The 16,858-nt window shown below is 36.0% G+C and overlaps 2 protein-coding genes across 14 annotated transcripts in view; one reads left to right on the forward strand and one right to left on the reverse strand.

Annotated features, from left to right (window-relative positions):
- LOC136855928 (ubiquitin-conjugating enzyme E2Q-like protein 1) overlaps positions 1 to 16,858 on the reverse strand; it is a 250,774-nt gene that overhangs the window by 233,307 nt on the left and 609 nt on the right. For 2 of the 3 annotated variants that reach the window (XM_067133425.1, XM_067133423.1), the window contains exon 2: positions 16,181 to 16,290. The gene's annotated coding sequence lies outside the window, so the exon portion shown is untranslated. Of the gene's footprint in view, positions 1 to 16,180; positions 16,302 to 16,858 lie in introns of those variants that run through there. The other variant, XM_067133424.1, reaches the window with a different exon arrangement.
- cora (coracle) overlaps positions 4,310 to 16,858 on the forward strand; it is a 128,726-nt gene continuing 116,177 nt past the window's right edge. For 3 of the 11 annotated variants that reach the window (XM_067133408.1, XM_067133417.1, XM_067133420.1), the window contains exon 1: positions 4,310 to 4,996. In XM_067133408.1, the coding sequence (XP_066989509.1) occupies positions 4,898 to 4,996 (99 nt within the window). In that variant the 5' untranslated portion in view covers positions 4,310 to 4,897. The remainder of the gene's footprint in view (positions 4,997 to 16,858) is intronic. The other 8 variants (XM_067133409.1, XM_067133413.1, XM_067133401.1 and 5 more) reach the window with 4 other exon arrangements.

The raw sequence follows: 16,858 nt of genomic DNA on the forward strand, positions 1-16,858 counted from the left end.
AATAATAATAAACTAGGAGAGTCTGGCTGCTTCTAAAAACATTCCAATTAATAAAATACCATAGAAGACACCATTTCATTATGGCCTCCACAACAGTTGTGAATTCTGACAACATACCCTTGGCGAGATGACACTGAGAAACTTGAATGCACGCGACGTCTCCTATATTTGCTTTCAAGGTCAGCGTCAAGGTCACTGATCATTGAGTCGCCTAAGACGAATACAGTGGTGAAGTTTGCATACCAATTAGGAAGTCTCTCTCTCTCTCTCTCTCTCTCTCTCTCTCTCTCTCTCTCTCTCTCTCTCTCAGAAATATTTACAGCCACGAGATTCTACTTAAACTCAAGATATTAACCAAGAATGCTTTGGAGTTCAGCAGTTAATCTCTCTCTCTCTCTCTCTCTCTCTCTCTCTCTCTCTCTCTCTCTCTCTCTCTCTCTCTCTCAGAAATATTTACAGCTACGAGATTCTACTTAAACTTAAGATATAAAACAAGAATGCTTAGGAGTTCAACTGCTAATCTCTCTCTCTCTCTCTCTCTCTCTCTCTCTCAGAAAATTTACAACTACGAGACTCTACTTAAACTTAAGATATAATCCAAGAATGCTTTTGAGTTCAACAGCTATTCTCTCTCTCTCTCTCTCTCTCTCTCTCTCTCACACACACACACACAAAATTTACAGCTACGAGATTCTACTTAAACTTAAGATATAAGCCAAGAATGCTTTTGAGTTCAGCTACTAATCTCTCTCTCTCTCTCTCTCTCTCTCTCTCTCTCTCTCTCTCTCTCTCTTATAGTACAGGATGGAATTTGTATATTTTAGAAATAATTTAACCTGCAGCAAAAGTTATTACCAATTAAAAAACAAGATAAGTGCACACTGATGAACTGGTATATATATACAATTCAGACCAAAAGCCAAGCGCTGGGAACTATGAGGCCATTCAGCGCAGAGAGGGAAATTCAGAGTCAAGGAGGGTTGAAAGGTGTAACAGGAGGAAAACCTCGCAGCTGCGCTATGAAACAACACACAGTTAACTGCGTGAGGTGCACTGACAGCACTCCCCCCCCCCCTCTACGGGAACGAGATGGCAGACCAGGTATTCGTCGTTTTCCCAAACAAAAACAACAAATAAACAAGAACGGCAAAGACTCCGTATATTGTCCACCTTCCCAAAGAACGGTTCTCCCCCAAGGGGACCTTATGGAGTGTAATGTGTAAGGAGGGATTGTGAGTGTTATGTGTAAGGAGGGATTGTGAGTGTTAGCGCAAGGAGGGATTGTGGAGTAGAGTCGAAATGGCGTCTCTGGAGAGTTACGAGAAAATGGAGGGGATGGGGGGAAGGGAAAATGGGGGAGGGAGAGCCACGTGGTTACGAATAGGACTTTAGGACTTGTATTGGCGAGAGTGAGGAAAGTTGGACTCAAACAATGGTAAGCTGTTCTTTTAACAATCGCAAACTATATTGATTAGGTAAAACGGCATCTAATGTCACAAAAAAACCCCCCTAGTTTCATACTTTGATATGACAAATAATTTAAAGTAGTTTAGGAGAGTTGGACTCAAACAATGGTAATCAATTCTGTTAAAAAAATGCAATGTATATTTAATGGCTTATTACAAACAATTTAAAAATATTAATGTCCCTAAAAAAAACATTAATTTCATGGCTTAATATTACAAACAATTTAAAATAGTTTACAACAACAGAAAACTAGCCCATAAAAACTATAAGTTTCATACTTTGATATGAAAAACAATTTAAAATAGTTGACAACAGAAAACTAGCCAACAAAAAACTATAACTTCCATACTTTGATATGACAAACAATTTAAAATATTTGACAACAAAAGAAAACTAGCCCACAAAAAACCATTAGCTTCATACTCTGATATGAAAAACAATTTTAAAAAGCCTACAACAACAGAAAATTGGCCCAACCAGCATCTCACTAAACTAACCTACTCTAAATCCCCAGTGTGTCACCCAAGAGAAATTACAGACCAAACTAGACGACGGGACGATGCACGGTGGAAAAGGCGACGATGCACGATCTACATGAAATGCATCAAACACGCATAAATTCTCTTTTTTGCTTTTATATAAATATCAGCAGACACGCGGCACTGCAGACGACTCTAATCGATGGCACCTTGCCGCCTGCAGAAAGGTGTGATTCGCCGTTCACGGGTATATCGTACTTGTTACGATATGAAATTTAAATTTGAGGTTTATAATACTGTAAGAGACTGGCGATCATTAACTAATTAAGTAACTAATTAAGTGACTGCAGTTAGTTACCGTGAAGAGGCAACACATGTGCTAATTACTGTTAAAGGAATAATGAGCAATTGGCATTAACAGGATAAAAAACTGATTAATAACACATGTTAATTACAGCCAAAAGTGTATTAAATAAAGATAACGTAATGATAACGACGTAACACCTAGCATAAATCAATTAAGGTAAAAAAAAAAAGGTAAGGAATACTCTGTTAATCACAGTGCCGGCGTAAGAATATGTTAATTGCACCTGCGGCGTAATGATCACCTGAGATTTTCCCAGGTAATGCGGTCATCAGTAAAGGAGGTTAACGAGGGCAAATGTTGATAAAAATCCAAAGTTTATTAGCTGTGAAGGACGGAAAACTGAAGTTAACCAGGATCCGGGTGGAATACGTGAGAGAGAAAAAAAAGGCTGGAATGTCTAAGTGAGAAAAACCACGGTATGGGCGTGGCATATTCGCTGTTGACTTGGTAAGCTTTATTGTGGCCAAATATTGTTCATACGACACTATAATGAGGCCTGTTAAAATTTCAGTAACTTTCTCCAATATGAAAAGTAAGACAAGAGTGAAAATATCTATGTAAATATGTGTGTATATATATATATATATATATATATATATATATATATATATATATATATATATATATATATATATATATCAGATATGAGGAGGCCATAGAGACATTAAAAATGTGGGAAAATAAAGGCTATATTTCAGAGACCAAACTGTCTCTCTCCTCAGCCTGAGGAGAGAGACAGTTTGGTCTCTGAAATACAGCCTTTATTTTCCACATTTTGGCGTTTCTATTGGCTCCTTTATATTTGATATATATACATACATATATATAATTTTCATGTGCATAGAATATCTATGACTGACTGACTAACTTCACAATAAAAATAGACAAAATGAAAAACATCCGCTAATGAAAGCATTCTGTATGCATTGCATTTGGAATCAACCAAGATGGGTCATATCTCCTATCCATCTACTGCAAGCATTTCAGTGAAACTATGAATGAATGCAAGCGGAAACATCCGCTTGAATGACTGAGTTATTACTATCAAGGAGCGTCGCAATACGAGAATGTGCGTGGATACATCGCCAGGCGTGTAATTATAATAATTATAATAACTTTATTCGCGAAGCGTTTTCATGAAATTTATGTGACAATGTATTTAAATTATCCGTTAACTCATTTTCGTTATATAAATGCGGGAGTTTGTATGTTTGCTAATAGGGAACATAAACTCAGGTACTTTTTTTTTTATCAAAGTTTATGCCTACATTTAAAAAGAAGACAACTCGAAATTGTTGATACTTTTTTTTATTAAAGTTTATGGCTGTATTTAAAAATAAGACACCTCGAAATTGTTGATACTTTTTCATTTAACTTTATGGCTACATTTAAAAATAAGACAACTATAAATTGTTGATGCTTTTCCATTAAACTTTAAACGACATTTAGAAATAAATCACCTTAAAATTGTTGGCATTTTAACGCATCTCTTCGTATCATCTCCTGTAAGTCTCTCTCTCTCTCTCTCTCTCTCCCAGCCACTTCCCCCCCACCCCGCCACAACAGTGGCGCTCCCACAATCCTGAGGAGTGTCTGTGAAAACACGACCCATAGTGTGAAAGGTCTGAACCAGCAATCCTCGATAATAATAAAACGCTATCAAGAGCGAGACAGTGTACTTAATGGCTAAATTACGAACTCCAACCTACATTTTCGACACCATCCTACACGAGGCTGTGTGTGTGTGTGTGTCATTACGGCCGCGTAAAAAAAAGCTAAAAAAAAAAGGTAGGGAAGTAAAGAGTAAAAGAATTCCTAACACGTTACTCACGCCGTAATGGCCTGCGCCACCCACCCGGCTGATAAGATCGGAAACAAAGGTGGAAAATGGGGATTTTCGACCTTGGGGGAATCGGAATATAGCCCACTCTTACCCTGAAGAATATTGGCCTAAGTGACAATTAAAGAACACAGGGCGAGTTGGCGGAAATGAATTTCTCTGTCGATTTCCAACCCTGCATTGTGAATGTGTGAAAACGCGTGTTATCTCGCTGAGCTCAGGTATTCAGGGACCGTATAAGAATGCGTTGAGCACAAGCACGAAAGCATTTCGGACTAGACGAAGCGTAAACAGGCGACGGAGGGAAAGAAACTCATCAAAAAAGGGGGGAGTGATATTCGATCTGCAAGTGTGTGGTAACGTAAACACTCGCTTCATCAGCATTCGTCATCTGCCGCAGTGTTCCGCCGGTGACAATTAAATGAATAAAACTCAGTGACATTTGCTCTCTCCTACACGGCTGTCAGCTCTCGAAAGCACTACTTCTACCTACTGAAAGGAGGAGGAGGAAGAAGAAGAAGAGGGGAAAGAAGAGGCGCAAAAAAAAGGAAAAATAACAAGGTGTTTTTCGAGACTTCCAATTCCGGGAAGAAAAACAACGCGAAGCAATCGACGACAGAGAACGGATCAAAAAAGAGAGAGAGGGGTTTCTCTCTCGTGCATCAAACGAGAGAGACAGAGAGCGAGAAGGAAGAAGAAGAAGAAGAAGAGTGGAAGTGAAATAAAAACAAACAAGAATAAAAGATGGGGACAGCGCAGAGGAGGAGGAGGACGAGACAGGCAAGGAAGAGAGACATCGAGAGAGATGAAGAGAAAGGAAAGGTTAAACACAGCAGAATGAAGGTAAGACATAGGACATAAATAAGGATGATTATTAACTCTGGTTCGCGTTAACGTTCGGGGGTCTGAATGCGCCTGAAAATGACGAAGTGCGCAGGCGCACTCAAAATGCGCGATTGCGCAGTGACGATGTGCTTAATGAAATGATTCACGAAATTTGCATGCATGAACGGCGCTAAATGTCAGGAAACAGTTTTCGCACGGGTTCATTTCAAACTCTCTCTCTCTCTCTCTCTCTCTCTCTCTCTCTCTCTCTCTCTCTCTCTATATATATATATATATATATATATATATATATATATATATATATATGAACAAATGTATACAGTTTTATGTATACAGTTTTATATTTTGTCTTCATTTGTTATATGTATGTGAAAGTGTTTTAATGTACGTAATGCCTTCCTTATTTCTTAGTGAGTTTTAAAAATAAAAACAGTTCTTTAATATAAACGAAAGCACCGGTATTTGTGAAGAACAAGAGGATTTTGTTTCTGGTGATAGAAATTCATTTCTCGCTATAATGTGGTTCGGATTCCACAATAAGCTGTAGGTCCCGTTGCTAGGTAACCAACTGGTTCTTAGCCACGTAAAATAAATCTAATCCTTCGGGCCAGCCCTAGGAGAGCTGTTAATCAGCTCAGTGGTCTGGTTAAACTAAGATATACTTAACTTTTTTTGTACTTAATTAAATCCTTGTGGCCAAGAGTAAAAAAAAATTAAAATTAAAATGGTACTAAAGTAAACAAGATAGTGAGTCTATCTTAATCTTTCTTACTACACTCTGTTTCATGTCTTCACTTATTCCAGTACTTAAACAAGATAGTGTATCTATCTTAATCTTTCCTACTTTACTATGTTTTATGTCATCATTTTTTAAATTATTTTTTACACTAATTCCCTCCCACTTTACGTGATAACTGGCTTTATTCTATCCTCATCCGCGACAATCCTTCCTTACTTTACATGTCTACATGTCCACACTCACTCTTCCATATAAGGGCTCAATTCTCTTCTCTATGAAAATCTTCCATTGCTTATAAAGTACAATTTCCTATCAGTCACCCTTGCAACTGGCTCTATTCTGTCTCCTTCATGAAACTCCTAACATTTATTATGCACTAATATGCTCCCATCCAGCCCGGCAACTGGTTCTTTACTGCTCTGTGCACGTAAATTATTCTCCAGTTCAACCTGGTAACTGGCTTTATTCTACCCATGACCGTCAGGGCCCCCCTCGAGAAAAACCAGCGAGTCAATAACATTTTAACAGTCATAACCCAAAGATGCACCCGAGCTGTTAATCGTGTTGTTTACGTGTCCCATTGGATTTGCAACAACGGAAATTGAACGTCATTGCATGACGCCAATGTTAATTCAAGGGCCGCTCCTTCAATGGAGACTGATGACCTTTTCCATTTGCGCTTGAATGCATGTTATGCATTGGGTGTGGATCAGTGCCTAAATATACGCATGTGTGGTTTTTAGAGGGGGCTGCCTGTCTTCTTGCTATTTAGGCTGAATTTTGGAATGGGGCTGGTGACCCACACACACACATATATATGTATATATACTGTATATATACATATATACACATTTGTAATAGATACGCACACACATATACATATGTGTGTGTGTGTAATTTATATATGTCTACACACATATGTATATATACCAAAAATGTTGGACAATTCCAGCCTAACCTAATAAAAGAGATATATACGTTTCCATATAAGAATCGGTAAAAAATGTTGGTACCGTATGAGTTGCAAATCTCTCTCTCTCTCTCTCTCTCTCTCTCTCTCTCTCTCTCTCTCTCTCTCTCTCTCTCTCTCTCACGCTTTTGCCTCCTCACTCAATGCAACCCTGTCAATCTCTCCCTCTTTTTCTCTCTCTCACAAGCAAAAAAAAAAAAAAATGGTGAATCTCAACACTTGTAACCTTGCCTCTGGAGAAATATCGCATGCCTTAAATCACTCCGCCTGACCACTGTCAATACGAGACAGACGGAATCGATGTTTTCGTGTTGCTAAAAGAATCCGTCGGGGAAAAACGTGGCGAAAATAAACGCAAATTTTCTATCATATTTTCCAATGTGAGGCAGTTTCTCCTTTGAGGGGGTTTCTTTAGAGGAACACAATAATGTCAGTGCTATGCTTATCTTACAATAGGAGAGGTGTGGATTTGAATGCTCGCTTAAAAATGAACTCTATTTCAATAGTTTTTTTAATGCCATGTAGCCTATACATATATCCATATATGAATATATATATGTACATATACACACACACACACATATATATGTATATATATATATATATATATATATATATATATATATATATATATATATATATATATATATAGAGAGAGAGAGAGAGAGAGAGAGAGAGAGAGAGAGAGAGAGAGAGAGAGAGAGTTAATCCGATTCCCGCAAAATGTGGTTTTATATTAGAAGCATCACGCGGTCACCGGCTAATCTATAACGCTGTCGTATAAAATGTTCTCGTTATCTACTTTCCTCTGCAAGATTAAGAAGCGAATCGGGATCAAAGGCAAATAAAAATAGAAACAAAGCGAAGAAGAAGAAGAAGAAGAAAAAGAAGAAGAAGAAGAAGAAGAAGAAGAAGAAGAAGAAGAAGAAGAAGAAGAAGAAGAAGAACCCAGCCCGAAGATCAGCAAAGCGTGAGAAAAATGAAAAATGGCAGTTGTAACAAAACAGCACGCTTCGGGTTACACACACACATACACACACGTACACACACACGCGCACGTACACACACACACACACACACACACACACACACACACACACACACGACAAGACAGAAATTCGCCAGACATCGGAAATCGAAGGTTTGCGAAGTCGCGGGGTGGGCTGCAACAAAGACCAGATTTCAGCCCTTTCTCACGCTACTACTACTACTACTACTACTACTATGATACTGCTTTTGTGGCTTATGCTATTATTACCACTACTGTTATTTATCACTGCTTATGCTGCTTTCTATCCTCCCCGGCTGTGCTTGCAATATTGATTTGCCTGCTTGCATGAATCATTTGAAGATGCACTGGGAATGATAATAATAATAATAATAATAATAATAATAATAATAATAATAATAATAATAATAATACTGCTTTTGTTGCAGCTGCTATTATTACTACTGTTATTTCTGCTGCTTTCCATCCCCCCGGCTGTGCTTGTAACATTGATTTGTCTGCTTGCATGAATCGTTAGTTGAAGAAGCACTGGGAATAGTAATAATAATAATAGTAATAATAATAATAATATCATTGTCATTATTATTATTACTATTATTATTTATTGTAAATAAATAATTATAATGATAATATTATTATTATTATTATTATTATTATTATTATTATTATTATTATTATTATTATTATTATTATTATTAAACATCCTAGCAGTGCTTTCGACAGCATTTAACCTGTGATTGGTTTCGTGTTGCTTTAATGAAGCACTGATATTGATTCATTCCTAATAGCGGCAGTCTATGGCATACATTTTGTCACATAAGATCGGTGCTTGCCAACATCGCTTAATTACTGATCGATTATTTTATTGATCCACTTCCATTTATTTATCTGTTTATTCATTCATTAGGGAGATTTGACAAAACAGAGTCATAAAAGGATATTTTGGCCCCGTAAAATAAATATTAGAAAGAAAATCTACAAATATTTATTTTTTTATTATTACGAAAAAGAGAGATATTTTAGCTCCACGGGAAAAAGTAAATTATGGATAATCCACACGAACGAAAAACAATTAGTAAACGAAGCAGATCCGTTGGCGAAGACAAAACAATTAACGAAGTGGGTACTGTATAAACAACCGGTTCTCTATCAACAAATCCAGTGAAAGTATATGTTACCAATTTTCTCTACAAGTTCCAAATGTCGTGGGAGGTGGGTGCGATGAAGGGATTATTCATTATTCATAAGGTGTTCTACATAAGTACCAGTGCACCTGTTCTTCTATATTATTATTATTATTATTATTATTATTATTATTATTATTATTATTATTATTATTATTATTATTATTATTGGAGAAACAAATCCACAGTTATGTATATGTAAATATATTTAAAGATATAAATCTGTATATACAGCTTTCGGGAATCTGTTCGATTTTCTTAATCAATCTGTATAGATTTATCTTCAAATATAAGTACATATACATAACTGTGGATTTGTTTCTCCATTTCAAGACCCGTGTTACTATGAGTATGTTTTAATTATTATTATTATTATTAAGAAGATGAAACCTATTCATATGGAACAAGCCCACGACACGGGCCACTGACCTGAAATTCTTGAAGCTTCCAAAGAATATGGAGGTGTTCATTAGGAAGAAGTAAGAGGAAGATAACAAGAAAGAATGCAATACCCTGAATGGAACTGAATAGTATTAAGGCCAAAAGCCAAGCGCTGGGACCTATGAGGTCGTTCAGCGCTGAAACGGAAATTGACAGTAAAAGGTTTGACAGGTGTAACAGGAGGAAAACCTCGCAGTTGCACTATGACTCAATTGTTAGGAGAGGGCTGAGGAAAGTGAAATGGAAGAGAGAATATGGAAGGAGGTACAGTAAAGAGAATGAAAGGGGTTGCAGCTAGGGGCCTAAGGGAAGCTGCAAAGAACGCTAAGTGATGCCTACATTGCACCGCATAAGGCGCACTGACGGCACTAACTCCCTACGGGGGGCAATACCTAGGAATTTTGGCTTATGGGAAAACTGCTCTATACAAAAACATCAAATTAAATCGTACCACGGAAATACTAAAACTAATACCTTGTGTACCAAAACAACCACAATAAAATGAAATCAATTTAAATCTAAAATATACAAATATACAAAATCTAAATTCAGTGTTGAGAAGACCACCAGGTCCAAGTAACTCACAGAATGACTACAGTTGCTATTCAGCATTCCTGCCCTGGCTGGGAAAATAAAAAAAATAAAAATAAAAGGGAGTGGTGAATTTTGTCGTGATTCCAAACTAGTTTTAACTAAACAGCTACGTCACACTTCTGGAGTCGTAAGACTCAGCCCTGGGATTTGTTCTTAAATGAGAAGCGAAAACGTTATCGAGGTCAAGTTTAAAAAGTTTGGTAGTTGGGCTAGATGAGACTAAAGGGAACAGATAAAAAATAAATAAATAAATAGATATATATAAATAATTATATATATATATATATATATATATATATATATATATATATATATATATATATATATATATATATATATATATATATATATATTCATATTCGAATTATCCCTTCTGAGTGAATATGACAAAAGTAATCCACACACAATCACGTGTGGGGCAGCAATAAATTTCTGACTCACATCGGGATCGAACTCAGGTCTTTCAAGTATATACATATAATATATGTATGTATACATATATTTATATACACATATATATACACATATACAAACAGGTATACATGCATGTCAGCATAAATACGCGTGCATTAAAAAGTACAAACTTACACATATGCTGTAAGAATGTAAGACATACTGCCTGAGTCTCCTACGTGCCTTGGATATTTCTGCAGGAAAGAACCCAGGTATCAAAAAAAAAAAAAAGAGAGAGGCATGAATAAATTAAAAACCAGCAAGTTAAAGGTGAGGAGGCAAAGTCCATGAATAATTAACTCGTATCTTTTAAATATTCCTCATATCAAAGGAGCATGAAATGCACAATTATGGTGAATATAAAAATAAAGACAAAATCCACGAAGGAAAGAGATACAGTGGAGTGCTGCAAGGCCTCTCGACTTCTTGTCCTTCACTTAGTGGTCTGCTAAGTAAAGGACGAGAAGTCGCAAGGCCTTGCAGTACTCCACTGCTTTTCTTTCCTTCGTGGATTTTGTCTTTATTTATATATTCATCACGTTCCATATTTTCGTGATTCAGTTATATATGGCGAATATAATTTTAGTGATATTACTCACGAAAAAACCGCGTTCAAATTAATATTGGTAATCTAAACTAAGTACGTTCACATCTGATTCGTTAAATAATTGATTGGGATGGTGGCTTTATGCCATCATTACCAAGGTCTTTGAAAATATAGAGTTTAGGCCAAAGGCCAAGCACTGGGACCTATGAGGTCGTTCAGCGCTAAAACGGAAATTGAGAGTAGGAGGTTTGAAAGGCGTAACAGGAGGAAAACCTCAAAGCAGTTGCACTATGAATCAATTGTTAGGAGAGGGTTGAGGAAAGTAAGGTGGAAGAGAGAGAAGAATATGAAGGGAGGTACAATAAAAGGTCTTTTAAAAAGAGAGAATAGGGTATTAACCTCATCGGAAGAGAAAGAAATGTAAGCATATGGGAACACAGAAGCGGAGGGGGAAGTCCACAGCTTGACAGTAAGGGTACAAGGAATATTTGGGAAAAATTAATAATTATCAAATTATTTCTTATAGGTGAGAGACCGCAGCGGGGAAAGCGGCTAAAATTATTTCGGTTTTATAGGGGGGGAGAGAGAGCTTCTACGTATGTTTATATACAATATATACAATATATATATAATATTTATATATATACATATACATATATATATAAAAGCTCTCTCTCTCTCTCGTGGGAGAATGACCCAGCACCCAACAAGGCAGCCTAAATGAAGACGTTAGAAGACGGAAGAGAATATGAACGGAGGTACAGTAAAAGGAATGAAAGGGGTTGCAGCAGCTAGGGTCCATGAAAGGGACGCTGCAAAGAACCTTTAGTAATGCCTACAGTGCACCCCGTGAGGTGCACTGACAGCAATAATAATAATAATAATAATAATAATAATAATAATAATACTTGACATATATATAGTCAGTCTACTACAAGAAACTTCTTGTGCAAGAAAGTTTGAGCATATTTATCGTTTGCAAGCATGAAAGCATTCGGACGAGTTTCGGAAGCACACGTGATCAAAGTCCTGTCGACCCATATTTGGATGTCAACTGCTCCAGTTTCGCTCTCTCTCTCTCTCTCTCTCTCTCTCTCTCTCTCTCTCTCTCTCTCTCTCTCTGTCTTCTTATAGACCCCTGAAATTTTATATACCGTAATTTCTTCCATCTAAAACTACTCTCTCTCTCTCTCTCTCTCTCTCTCTCTCTCTCTCTCTCTCTCTCTTTATAGACATCTTAAATTTTATGTACTGTAATTTCTTCCATCTGAAACTACTCTCTCTCTCTCTCTCTCTCTCTCTCTCTTCCTTTAGACATCTTAAATTTTATATACCGTAATGTCTTCCATCTGAAACTACTCTCTCTCTCTCTCTCTCTCTCTCTCTCTGTCTGTCTTGGGCACCCTAAGATTAGCCTGTAAATTATGCTTACCGGTACCTACAATTATTTGCGTCAGCTCTCCCTAAATAGAATTTCAACAAAAGTTCGTTGCTTCTATAAAAAAAATATAAATATCTTATCTTAACCATATATGGATACTTCGACTAGCAAGGAATTCAAACTTCCTCTAAAGTATATAGTTTGCTTTCTGTTTAAAACTGATTACAGACAAGAAGTTCTGTATATTATACCCTGAAAGTTGTGGGCGCTATTGTCTGTGATTAAAACTTGTGGGTCAAGTCAAACTGCATATACTAGTCTTCGAGTTCAATCACCTGTCCTTTAGTCAGAGAGAGAGAGAGAGAGAGAGAGAGAGAGAGAGAGAGAGAGAGAGAGAGAGAGAGAGAGATTAACTTACTACGGTCAAGTCAAACAAAATGAACCTAGGCTGACAAATTGCATTAGACTAGTATTCAAGTTCAATCACCTCTCCTTTAGTCAGAGAGAGAGAGAGAGAGAGAGAGAGAGAGAGAGAGAGAGAGAGAGAGAGAGAGAGAGAGAGAGAGTCGACCAATGACGTTTACAAGCTATCCTTGTGAATGAAACCCCGGTCCAGTTTTTGCCTCAACATGTGTGAGGATTTTGGGATGTTTGTAAACCCCAATGATTGCAGAATCGAGATTAGCTTTCACACTCAGTAGCGCTCTAAATATTGCCAGGACGCAATATACCATTAAACCTAACTAGAACTGTTCGTAAATGTCAAATGAATAGATATTATTAGTTGAGCACAAGGTAAGCAGAAACTAGGGGTTTTAGACAACGAACAAAAGTCATGATAGTCGAGATAACATGGCGTAAAAGGAATACCTTTTTTATTCAGTATTGTTGAACAGTCTTTCTTGCTAATAAGCACCATATTCACCTTGAATTTATTCTTTGGAACCATATTAATAGGGTTCATCTTCTGAATAATAATTAATAATTTAATAATAGCTTCTTGAATTTCAAGTCAATGGCCCCTGTGGTGGGATTGTTCCACATGAATAGGTGTTCATCTTCTGAATAATAATAATAATAATAATAATAATAATAATAATAATAATAATAATAATAATAATCTTAATAAGCTTGAATTTCAAGTTAATGGTCCCTGTGGTGGGATTGCTCCATATGAATAGGGTTCATCTTCTAATTAAAATAATAATAATAATAATAATAATAATAATAATAATAATAATAATAATAATAATAATAATCTTACCGTACTCAACTACGAACAAATAAACCAGACGACAGGACCGACGGAAATGACACTAAATTATATAGTTACCGCCGGTGACGTTAGGCTGATATCAAAATAAGTAACGGGAACAACGGAATAACGGTCGTCGAGGATAAAAAAAAAAGCGCACCACCTGTTAGGTCCCATATTTGCTGTGCGTCTACACTTCCGGAAGGATCAGACCCATTTTTTCCCTTCAAGGCGAGACTAAACCTCACATACTTTTTCTTTCTCTCTTTTTTTTTTTTTTCTTCGGGCTTCAGTTAAACTTCACTTTTTCCCTGGGCTTTTATTTTACTTTTTTCTCCCCTCCCAGACTTCGTCTGCGCGAGGTAATTAAAGTCGTCTGCCCAGTCGGGCTTTCATTGGCTTTCACATTACGATACTTGAAAGTTCAAGGTTATCCAACTGTTGCTCATAGTTCTATTATTATTGGTAACATCCAAATCTAATACATATTCCTCTACTGCATATATATAAGCATATGTGTATGTGTATATAGGTATACTGTATACATATACACACACACAAAGAACAAGCATTTGCATGGTAAACTTCTAAAAAAATAATCTCTCTACTGACATGTGACAAAATGAACAGTTATATGCAGTATTAATGAATAATTGCAAATTCTGTACCGGCATACAGTTGCATCTCAAAATGTAACCATTTCTTCCTCGACCTGTAACCTAACCCTTCACCAAAATTCCGCTAAAATCCTTCCATAATGTTTTGAGACATTTGGAAAGTCAGATACTGAAATTCTAAGCAACTATTATAACCTATAAACAAACCTCATAGGTCTAGTACCCAAAACAGCAAGCCCCAGTGAGTCTAGAAGGCCTGGAATTCACTATGAAAACTCCAAGGGCCGAACAAATAGAGCAACACGGATGGCCTACGACCTCTCAATGGCATTCTAACAGGCTGAAACCTGGATTATGAATTAAATTGGGCTGAAATTAGGGTCTATCTTGGCAAAAGACAGATCTTTCAATAAGTTAAAACAAACCGTTCGGTCTACATCAAGCGGCAGTGAGTCACATTGAACCTTGAGATTGGCTGCTTCGTATTGTCCTTCGGGAGATAACAACAGAGCAGGCAATTTATAAACAAACCTCTAGGTCTAGTACCCAAACTCTCAAGTCCCGTGAGTCTGACAGGTGTCCTTGAAAACTCCAAGTGGTAGAACAGATAGAGCAAAAAGGTTTCTTTTTTATATAGGACATTTCGAATATGCCCGGTTATATAATGAAATATGCAAATAGGTCTATTTTGTCTACCAAGTTAAAAAATGAAAACCTTTCACTTTACCGTGGCTGCTTCTGATTGCAGAGATACCTGAAAGGCAATTTATAATATGTGTGTGTGTGTGTGTGTGACAGGTGTGTGTGTGTAGAGAGTAGATGAGAAAGGTTTCTTTTTTTATATATATTGATATTTATATATATAAGCTATTGCAAATGTAATTTTGTCTAGAAGAAAAATGAAAAGCACGTTTTTTATTCTGCACTGAGCAAGCTTTTTGAAACTGTAATATAATATATGTGTGTGTGTGTGTGTAGAGAGAGAGAGAGAGAGAGAGAGCACGTTTTGTATATTGCTATTTATCCAAGCTTTTGCATTGTAATCATATGAGAAAGAGAGAGAGAGAGAGAACGTTTTGTATATTCCTATTTACCCAAGCTTTTGCATTGTAATCATGAGAGAGGAGAGAGACCGTATGCGTATGCTACATAAAAAAAAACAAAAAAAAAGAAAAACAACCCTGCCTACGAACACCTGTTATCGGAACAACAAAATGAGACGTTTCCCAAATACCCTTAATCCCTTCGAACAACGCCACAGATATTCAGAAGAATTCTGTTCCGACGTTGTAGCACTTCTACGCGATTAGGTCTAGCTGCTAAAGTTAGACTTTTACGAGGTCGTAAGACTTTTTTTTTTTACTTGCTCTCGAGGTCTAGGGTAAATTTAGTTAGGCCTAAGTGTTACTCGCGTAGGTCTAAATAGGTATATATAAATATTTATATTCTGTGTGGAGAGAAGCTATGCATTAGCATTTACTTATGTGGTTTATGATGGACTTGTATAGTAGGTGCGTTTTTCTGTACTTAGGCCTAAGAATGAAGCTTCATTGTATATATATATATATATATATATATATATATATATATATATATATATATATATATGGAAATTATGTTTCTGTAATTTAAATCCAACACGCATTATACGACAAAACATGCCATGTAACGAATAATGTGCAATTAAACACAATATATTATAAAATGGCTTTACAACATTGTGTTACATTTTTATGAATCAATTTTAACAATATTTACTATAAAAAAAAAGCAACGGTTCGAATTCAAAACTACATTACATGAAAATTAGCTATGTTTATAACCTATCATATAATTTACCTTCTTGTGTTGATAAATGACTACTTAATTCTACTATATAGGCATAAGCCTTATATTCTCCAAAGAATCTACATATTTAAATGACATAATTCAATATTTTACAATGATTTACATAGACTTGAAAGAAACAAACATTCACACAGAATACTCACCTACAATTCGCACTAGGCCTATCAATCTTATCGTTATTGAAAGCAGTTTTGGGTTGACGTCTGGTCTTCAACTTCTCAATTTCTCTACAACATTGTATATGAACATAGGCCTATAAACGGCCGGATGTATTAATTTATGATGTAACGAATGTATGAACGTTCGGTATGGTGAGCCGTCATTGTAACCGTTGTTCATTCAGCCTAGAGTTGCTACAATGTATCCCATCGTATCCCAAAATGAACATAAACACGTGGATGTATTAATTTACGATGTAACGATGTATGAACGTTCAGTATGATGACCTGTCATTGTATAGTCTAGAGATGCTATGCTTATAATGTATCTCAAAATGCAACATTTAACTAAAAGCAATTGAATGATTGCTCTAGGCTCTATATAGAACTTATCAGATTAATTAAAAATCTATATAAACATTCTATATTTCAAATAAACTTGAATTTTGAATATAATAAATAGTCTATATAATTATCCATTATTCTAATTGATAATTAAGACAATTGAGGCAATAAATAATTAGTTTTTATTTAATTCTAATTGATAATTACAATTGACAATTGTTTTATTTAATTCTAATTGATAATAATAAATAATTAGTTTTTATTTAATTCTAATTGATAATTAAGACAATTGAGGCAATAAATAATTAGTTTTTATTT

Source organism: Macrobrachium rosenbergii, chromosome 33, assembly GCF_040412425.1.
Source record: "Macrobrachium rosenbergii isolate ZJJX-2024 chromosome 33, ASM4041242v1, whole genome shotgun sequence".
Taxonomy (NCBI): domain Eukaryota; kingdom Metazoa; phylum Arthropoda; class Malacostraca; order Decapoda; family Palaemonidae; genus Macrobrachium; species Macrobrachium rosenbergii.